Genomic DNA, 9,451 nt, shown 5'->3' on the forward strand with positions numbered 1-9,451 from the left:
AGGATGAGCTTTGATTGTTGCTGTTGTGTTTTGGTTTGGTCTCTGGCTCTGTGTCTCTGTGTAAGTACAGTAAGTACTGGCAGCATTAAACTATCATAAATCTAGAGTAGACGACTGTACAGCGAGCAACGATGACCAGCATTGTTACATTCTCAGTGCCAGGGTAGCAGTGTCAGTGTGGTGGATACTAGTGAATGTTGTAAAATGCAGTGGTGGAAAAAGTACCCACATTTGTTTACTTGAGTGAAAGTATGCATTGTAGAAATTAAAGTAAAAGTACCAAATGTAGAAAGTACTCCTTATGTTCAAATGTATACAAATCTTAAAAATAGCAGATCTACTCTGCTATTTTCAAATGGCCGAAATGTATACAGGGATGAAGTGGCTATAATGTATGTTTTGTAATAATAATCAAAATCTACTAAGTAACTGATTTCAAATAATTGTAGTGGAGTACAAATATAATATTTGCCTCTGAGATGTAGTGAAGTAGAAGTAAAAGTACTGAAAATTGGAAACACTCCAGTGAAGTAAAAAATACCTCAAAATTGTACTTAAGTACAGTACTTGAGTACATGTTCTTAGTTACTTTACACCACTGTTTTTTTTACTGCATAACTTGATCATCAATGCTGCTCTCACTGGTCTGACGTTAGAGTGTGTGTAACAACATGTTGACTTACTAACAAGTCAAAACAGTGTATGTAACAACATGGTCACTGTCTCATCCTTTAGTTCAGGGGTCTTCAACCTTTTCAGGCCAGGGACCCCCAAACTGATGGGGAGATGGAGCAGGGACCCCCTACCTCGTAGGGTAGGGGGGGGCTACCACATATATTGTATATATTTATGTATACAATTGTGTTTTATATTGCCTGCTCCTACGCACCTGCCCCAGTAGGTGTGCAAAATAAAAAATCTCTACAAAATATGTATAAACATACCATGTTATTGTGCATTGTGCCTCCATTTATCTGTTTGCTATGGATTCATGTTATGTTTAAAGACAATTTGACATTTTGGGAAAAAAATAAAGTAAAAACAAAAAACAAAAATTTGTTTAATCAAACAACAATTTTGCGGACCCCCTGCAGTACCTCCGCGGACCCCCTAGGGGTCACGGACCCCCTGTTGAAGTTTGTCATAATCCTTCATTAGTTTTAAACACTCAAATGGCTTCCTTTCTAACTTAATGGAGTAGTTCACCCAAAAAATTACTTATTTTCTATCAATTACACACCCCATGAAGCATCTTTCCTCCGGTAATCAAATTTAAAAACGTTTAGCCCCCTTTTGGCTTTAGCCAGTGTTTTTTCTCCCAAACATGTTCATGTCAAGGACCCCCATTGAAACGATTTGGTGCCAAGGTCCTTACACACCGGGGCGATTTTTTTCATGTGAATAATACGTTTTTTTTTTAAACCTTACAAAGTCAATGCAAGCTTCCACACCAGTTTCGCGTCTTTTAATTATTCGGAACGAGTCCGAATTTTGCGTATATTCGCATATTCGCCGGTGTGTAACCACCTTTATACAGTATGTTCTGTCATTGGATTACCTTCTGGCTAGTGAAATTAACCACTTTCAACCTGGTGGTGTCCCTATTGTGTGCATGCAGGCAGGATAGCTAGCTGGGGGTGGGGGATTGATTGATTGAATACTTTATTAACAGTTTGCAGATTATACAGAGGTACGGTTTACAAAGATTGTTAAAAGGATAACACAAAATGCCCTGGGGTCCTTATTTCCATTGTAGTCCTGTGTGTTCAATTCATTAAGACATTTAAAGACATACAATAATATACAATAATAAACAAGACATAATCAACACTAGTAGCAATGAACGTATATATACATTGAACAATGAAGGGGGGGGGGAGTGGGTGTGGGGTCCTTTTTGGTGTTAAGCTTAGAGGACTCTTCACAAAATGCAGACAGGGGAGGCTTGGGGCTTGATCGCCCCTTTTCTGGCATGTTGTCCCTCTCTGTTAGGCTTATCATTCATACACACACATGCAAAGGAGTATTTACTATTTTTTTCCCTTCTCAACAGGTCCCCCGATTCCCACGATACCTCTCACCATCTTCTTCACTTTCTCAACCAAACCAAAGGCACTTTTAAGTGCCACGTCTACCTAGTTTGTTTGTCTGTCCCTGTGTCTATCTCTATTAGCTTGTTATCTGTTTTGTCTCTCCGTTTCTGTTTTAGTTGCGTGAATCAGTATGTCACTCGTTAGCAAGCATTATGAGTGATTCAGGTCTTGAGACGTTTGAGAGGAGCTTTGATGACCTGCTGGGTACGCTGGAGGCAAAACAGAAAAAAGCAGTGAAGCCAGTGATTGTGAAGACACCCGATCCAAGAGTGAGGTGGAGAAAGAGAAACAGTGAAGGCGACATAGTGTATCAGCGGCCACGTTCAGTCAGGAATCTTTCCAAGCGTGGTCAGTATTGTCTTTTAATCCAGCTTGTTTAATGCTTGAGCTTAGGGCTGGGCGATACACTTAGTATGACTTCAAATCAATATCACGATTATTTCAAAAGTTTGCCTCGATTATGATTAATGAACATAATAGTGAAAATAGCCGATCTACAAGCTCACAACGCACAACGTGACTAATCTATTAAGTTGATTTGAAAAAAATCTATTAGAACTTTTTTCATGTTGATTCGTTAAGAAATTAAAGATATATACATTATTTAAGAAACAGAATGCTTGCTTCTCGATTTGAGCAAGTTTAAGTCGGTTATTGGTTCAATATGTCTGTTTCAATATATTTTCGGTTAATTGCCCAGCCCTACTTGAGTCCTAGCATCTCTATTCTGGGGTGATGTACTGAGTTTGCTCATAGTGCAATCATGTGTTAGTCACATATCATGCACATTATGTGTCTCCTCCCCTCATTTCTTTTATATTCTAATTATTTTACCTATCTTTTAACTGCACAATGAATGATGAGCATAGAGCATGCACAATTAAGAATTTCACCCATCTTACTTTCAATGGGATGTGACCATGATGATTGTTTCTGATTTGATTCTGTTGCAATTTTTTATTCGATGTTGTTTTTCCATTACAGCTGGTCAGAGCTGTAGGCCTGATCCTGCCTGCCTTGCTTCTAACACAAACTGTGGGGAGATTGTTGCTCCTGAGACTGTTGGTATGTACGGCATTATGTCTTTATATATTTGCTCATATAATTAATATTATCAATGATATTATTACAATCTTAAAAAAAAATAATCAATCCTTTTAAAATCTTCACATTTGCTTTGATCCCGGTTTAAGCTTGATGTCATTATTGAAATCTTAGCAAGTCATTATGTTAAACACTGATATCCCTTTGTAGCATTTTCTTTTGTCATGTGAAGTGATTTTTATTTTATAACTTTTTTGAAATATAAGCTTAAGTTGTGCCAACGTAACCTTTTTGATTTTGTTTTGTGATGATCCATAGATGATCCATTCCACCCAATATTCTTGTATGTTGTCCCTCTCTGTGTTTGGTTTCCAGGGTTCTCCGACCAGTCCAAAATGACCAGACCCAAATTTAGACCTTGCCCCCTCTGCAAGGAACCCAATCAAGCTAACAGAAAGACTTGTAGCAAATGCTATGCGGGTCTCACTGTAAGACGCAAAATGAAAGAGAGGGAGGCCAAAGTGATGCAGGGTGAATGGGGGAAAGCCGTCATGAAAAATCGAAATGTCTCCCGAGTTGTTGACCAGGCACGTATTGCTGTAAGTAACAATGCTACTATGTTTTCTATGACAAATAATTCTGTCAACAGCGATGTAATTCATCAGAGGAGGTCTCTGGACCCCACTTTAAGAACCACTACTTTAAGAACCACTGCTTTAAATAGACATATGATGCTAATGTTGATGTTTTCTATCTGTTCATTGCAGGTTGGTAAGCTGGAAGCGTTAGGCTACATGCCCATTCTACTCATAGGGAGGAACCAACCGACTAAGAATGCACCGGTCAATTGGATCGCAGAAGTGGTCACCTATCTGGCTTCTGAAGATCACCGGATGACGATATTGCTGGATTCGATGACCAGGGCATATGAATACATCTTGAAATTGAAGAGTAAATATAATTTCCTTATAAGGCTTAGAATTTGTGAGTTTTTATTCTCTGTTTCTTTTCTCTAGCATCCCTATTCTGGGGGGGACATTGGCCGAAAATAGCTGATGTAGCTTCTAGATCAGTTATTTTCGGTGAATGTTTGTGCCAAAATAGGGAAAAGAATGTTCTAAATTATTCATACATTTTTGTATAGCAGCTCTAGAATCTTGCAACACGCCACGATGTGACACGTTGTTAGCTTTTAGATTGGCTTTTTTGAATAGGCGAAGTATAACATATGGTTTAAGTGTTTGCACTAAACTGTACACTCTGTTCCCAAAGACAATACTCTAGAACTTAAGCGCGTTCATTGGTGTTGTTATTCTCCCTTGGTCAGTATCTCGTTTCTGACTTGGGATCATGGCATGTCTATATTCCTTGTAGGAGTGCCTTGGAATTATTTGAATTCCATATCTTTTGGATATCGTGTCTCCTTCCTCAACAATGAGCGAACTACTGTATTACTATAATTACTATGTAAACTATTATATTTAATCTGGCTTCTGTCCCAGGTAATGCTGATGCTCCTTTACTCCCAATTGAAGCTGCTACTCCTTCAGACCTGGTTGTTGCTGCTACTCCTGCCCTTCTAGTTGGTGCTGCTGCGTCTCCCTCCCTGTTGGTTACTGAATGGTTGGTGTGATCCATATTGTCTCAAACTTGGCACAGTCTAGCGCAGTGGTTCTGAAACCTTTTCATGTATAAAAAAAAAGAAGCAGATCTACAAGCTCACAATGCTTGTAGATCGGCTATTTTTGAATAAAACAGTGTTAAAGTGGTTAAACTTGATTTTGATGTATTATTACTAATAATGTTAGGGACCCCCATGGACCCCTAGGGCTTCTCAGACACCACTTTTAGAACCACTGGTGTAGCGTTGCCCCAGCCTAAGATTTGCTTGTTTGGCTTGTACTGTAGTCATCTATATTTTGGGCTCTGCAATGCTTTACTTAAAGAGTCCATCATAATGCCGTCATAATAACATAACACCGACTTATTATATTATAGTATTGTCATAACAGTTATGTCAACTGACATACACATAGAAGTATCCGTCATGATGGTGTCAGTAAGCCTGACAAATATCAGAGCAACATGTCATGAAAGCTTATATTAGCCTCTGATGCTACTTTGGATCAATCTGTCAACCATGACAGAAAAGAAAAATCCTCTGACACCACTGGCATAGTGGATTTCAGTTGATATTTTGGTTGGCGTTATGACAGACTCTTCACTTAAAGCATTACCAAATGTCCTTGTCCTTTTTAATTTGATCCTAAACCAATCTGGTCACATTTCGACTTTGTATTGTGCAGTGTCCCCCCTGTGAAAGATCTTGTGATCTCAGCACGTATTCCCTGCTTAAAAATAAAAAGATAAATCCCCTTGCTAATGGGTCTCTACTGAAACAGAAGTACACACTCTATTGACTATTGATGTAAAGAAAAACACCATATTAATCAGAACACAGAAATTATCATTTTGATAATGTGGTCTTCATCTTAACTATATTTGTGCTGTTATTTAAGGTACCCTGTCCCGCAGACCTCGGCCCTCCCTCCCACCTCAATGGACCTCCATCCAAACTCCATGGACGTCTGTTCCACCTCAGCAGACAGTAAATCAAGTGAGAAGCAAATGTTTTGTTGTGAACTGTGCAGCAGTACCTTCACAGCCAAATGCTCCCTCGTTAAGCATAAGTACTACACATTTAGCACATGAATTGTAAAGATTTAACATTATGTATGTTTATATTTTTGACTCTTCAGTTACAAAAGTGTCAGCGACTGTGCCTCCATTCACCTTGGCAAAAAAAGCCAATCTGACCAAAGAGAAGATGGAGGAATTAAACAAGGCTGTGACTAAGTTTGTGATCAAGGAACTGCACTCTTTTTCCATTGTGGAATCTCCATGGTTCAGGTAAAAAAAAAAGAAGTTAATTGTAACAACTATTTGTTTACATTTTGTGCCTCTAAGACTAATACATATCCTCATATTTATTTAATACAGAGAGATGATCACTGCCCTCAATCCTGGCTACCGACCCCCGTCCAGGGATGATCTATCCAATACACTTATTCCTGCTTGGTACTCAGCTGAGAAACACAGTGTTGTTCAGGAGTTGGCACAAGTGAAGAACGCTGCTATTACATGTGATGGGTGGTCCAGTGTGGCACAGGACCACTATGTTACACTTACTGTGCACTACATCAGTCAGGGCCACCTTAAACAGAAGGCGCTAGACACCAAAGCTGTTTATGAGTCAAAGACAGGTCTGTTGGTTGCAGAGGAGATAAAGAGCATTTTGGAGGAATTCCAGATAAACACTAAAGTTGTAGCTGCCACTGTAGACAATGCCAGCAATATGGATGTTGCTCTGAAGAATCTCAAGTTCTTGAAGTTGGGCTGCTTCGCCCATACCTTAAACCTGGCGGCAATGAAGGTCAACAGCATCAGCGTCGTCACAAAGTGGTGTGCCAGAGTCCGATCTGTTGTGGTGTGGCTGAAGAGGTCCGCCGTGGCCAAAACTGTCCTCATGGAGAAGCAGCAAGCTCTCAGTAAGAAGTGTAGATTCAACGTTGTTGGTTTCAAACTTCTTCAGCAATGACAATAGTAATTTAGATGTTCAGCAAATGTAGATTGCAATTCAAAATGTGTATTTCTGTTTCAGATCTGCCAGAACACGACATGATTCTGGATGTCAGAACGCGGTGGGACTCCCTTTTCCTGATGGTGGAGAGGTTTTTGGAGCAGTACCCAGCCATCCAGGCTGCCTCACTTGACCGAAGACTCAGAAAGCCAATGGAGGAAGCCAGGTGATGGACAAGAAGATCAATTGTTAGACAATCATTGAGTGACAATAATAGTTTTTTGTTTGTTTATCATTATCTTCATATAGTCTTCATGAAGTGTTTATGTTTTTTCTATGTTTTTGTGTAGTTGTTTTTTGTCGCACTGTTATTTTGTCCAGATAAGATGTTTGAGTGTTGAATGTTCAATGGACCACAATGGAAACAAGCCTTTGGCTTTTTTGTGTCATCCTTTTGGTGTGTTGTTAACCCATTGTACTGCCTGTACCTTTTACAAATCTCAGTCAATCAATCATCTTTGTTTCCCCAGACTAGAAAGGTTCACAGATGACGACTTCCACAAAGCAGAGGAGTTTCTTCGCATCATGAAGTTGCTGTACACCCTGACAGTCTGTGTGTCCAGTGAGCAGTCCCCCACATGTGGCCAAATTCTCCCCATCCTGAATAAACTGGAGGTGCATTTCACGGTGGCTGAAGAGGACACTCCATTTACCAGGGCTGTGAAAGAGAAGGTCTGGGCAGATCTGGCAAAACGATACCAGGTATTTTTCATTGAGAGCCTGTGCAAGAAATAAGGAAAACCACATAAATATCACTGTTAGGTTATGTTCACACTGGCACTGGCCTATCCAAATTTGAATCATATATTTTTTTTTATCTGATCTGAACTGCAAAAACGACAACAACAAAAATAAACACAACTCAAATTTTCAGGTTTTCAGATCAAATCAAAACCACATCGCCTTAGCCTTGTTCAGACTGCATAAAACCAATCTGGATTTGGGCTGCCAGTCTGAACAAGTCCTTAGACAATAGACTCTAAATATTTTCGAATGTTTTCATTATAGGATGAAGACATCCAGAACTTCCTCCAGGAGGCCACTTTGATGGACCCTCGCTTCAAAAGGAAACTGAGTGATGTTGATGCTGATGATGCTTGGGACAGGTTGGAGAACACAGCAGTTGCTGAAGAAAGTTTTGAGCAGGTATTTTATGCTCATCCTTGTTTCCCTTGTGTGTCGTCATGTTTCATTTCTTCTTTCTTCATGCACATTTCTTTTGTCTACAGCTTCCAATGGAGGGCCTTCAACCTCTGAACTTAATACCTCCAATGGAGGTAGAAGAATCAGAAGGATCACATGACTGGGAAGAGGACGACGTAGAGGAATATGTAAGTTCATAGTCATGGAATATGTAAAAATGATTATTTTGCAAGTTTGTCTAAACACTACTTTTATGTATTTTTCAGCCTTCATCTCACTACAAGCATGTCAATAAATCAGCCCTAGAGGAGCTGTTCGAGGATGAGGACAAAGAGCTTCTGAAGGCTACGACGACTAAAATCAGTGACCTGTCTGTCGCTGAGCGGGTCCGGAAAGAGATCCAGATCTACAGAAGTCTGCCGTCAATCCCATCAGGACAAGACCCTGTGGCCTGGTGGTGGTTGAAGAGGGACAGTCTCCCTATATTGTCTGCACTTTCAAATGCATATCTGTGTGTACAGGCCTCGTCAACACCATCGGAGAGGGTTTTCTCGCGTACAGGACATGAAACTAGTCAGGAGAGGTGTCGCATTTTGCCAGAGAACGCAAATATGGTCTTATTTCTGCAAAAGAATTGCTGAAGTTTGAAGCTGGAGACTGCTGCCTCAGAAGTTATACTATGAACTTATTCAAGTATACTTCAAACTGTTAATATACAGTTAATATACTGTAACATGTTAAGTTCAAATTTGCCTTGGCAATAAAAGCCATTAATTGAATGTAATTTAGTGCTTTATTTTTTGCATTGAAAAGTATCGCTTCTGGCACTGTTTAGGCACGGCACAAGAAGTGCTGGTTTGCCACAGGATAAAACTCAAACAATACCCAACCCTAGTAAACACAAGATATGGCCATCTCAACTAGCCTGGTAACCCCCCCGGAAATTGCATTGGCGACCATGCCAATTATTAGAGCTCCTCGACGGTGCTGAGTAAAAACAGTAGCTTAAAGGCACGAGGAACACTGAAAATGATTAGTCGAAAAACAAGCTGCAAAGGGCATTCCTGCTGTTTCTTTGATAGAGACTTTTGTTTGTTCCTTGTGCCTCTATTCCCTCCCCATGTACTGTTTTGACTCTGTATTGTGAATAAGCTTTAAAAAATGGTTTGCAGCAATTGAGACGCTTCCAATTTCTTACGGTGTGGCTCTGCAAGAGGTTAGCCGTCAGTGTGTCTGTCTAATCTGTCTAATCATGTGAACCACAACTGATTACTGACAAACTATGCACACTGCCTGTGGGCCATAGAAGCATATTTTTCTTTTCTCTCTCTTTTTTTTTTTAAAGTTTGCTTGTGTGTTTGTCTTTTATATGACAACGTGTACCTTGACCATGGTGACTGTATTTTCAATAAAACATTTGTAAAGGTTGTCTGGTTCTGTGAAAAATATATTAGTCTGGCCATGCCAGGCTAATTTAATTAATACAGTGCTCCGAGCTGAACAGAAGATGGCAGTAATGCAACAATGCTGG

The 9,451-nt window shown here is 39.8% G+C and overlaps 1 protein-coding gene across 4 annotated transcripts; it reads left to right on the forward strand.

The window, feature by feature from the left end:
* Nucleotides 1-8: 8 nt before the first annotated feature.
* Nucleotides 9-9,312, forward strand: LOC308101274 (E3 SUMO-protein ligase ZBED1-like). Of its 4 annotated transcripts, none has more exons than XM_080450684.1 (14): nucleotides 9-69; nucleotides 2,054-2,441; nucleotides 3,078-3,158; nucleotides 3,513-3,736; nucleotides 3,905-4,088; nucleotides 4,640-4,760; nucleotides 5,657-5,754; nucleotides 5,897-6,047; nucleotides 6,138-6,685; nucleotides 6,799-6,943; nucleotides 7,248-7,479; nucleotides 7,786-7,923; nucleotides 8,007-8,108; nucleotides 8,187-9,312. In XM_080450684.1, exons 2-14 carry the CDS (start codon nucleotides 2,246-2,248, stop codon nucleotides 8,559-8,561), a joined length of 2,595 nt encoding a protein of 864 aa, XP_080306810.1. In that variant the 5' UTR covers nucleotides 9-69; nucleotides 2,054-2,245; the 3' UTR covers nucleotides 8,562-9,312. The 4 variants fall into 4 exon arrangements, with proteins under 4 accessions (XP_080306810.1, XP_080306811.1, XP_080306809.1 ...); XM_080450685.1 differs by having other exon boundaries at nucleotides 10-60; XM_080450683.1 differs by having other exon boundaries at nucleotides 17-64.
* Nucleotides 9,313-9,451: the final 139 nt, after the last annotated feature.

Source organism: Gymnoscopelus braueri (genome assembly GCF_963280865.1).
Source record: "Gymnoscopelus braueri genome assembly, chromosome: 15".
Classification (NCBI taxonomy): domain Eukaryota; kingdom Metazoa; phylum Chordata; class Actinopteri; order Myctophiformes; family Myctophidae; genus Gymnoscopelus; species Gymnoscopelus braueri.

Excerpts from the sequence above, each read along its gene's own strand:
- LOC308101274 (XM_080450684.1), top strand. The coding sequence starts at position 2,246 with ATGAGTGATTCAGGTCTTGAGACGTTTGAGAGGAGCTTTGATGACCTG. Across the intron at positions 3,737-3,904 it reads TTGACCAGGCACGTATTGCT|GTTGGTAAGCTGGAAGCGTT; the intron begins GTAAGTAACAAT and ends TGTTCATTGCAG. Across the intron at positions 4,089-4,639 it reads ATACATCTTGAAATTGAAGA|GTAATGCTGATGCTCCTTTA; the intron begins GTAAATATAATT and ends CTTCTGTCCCAG.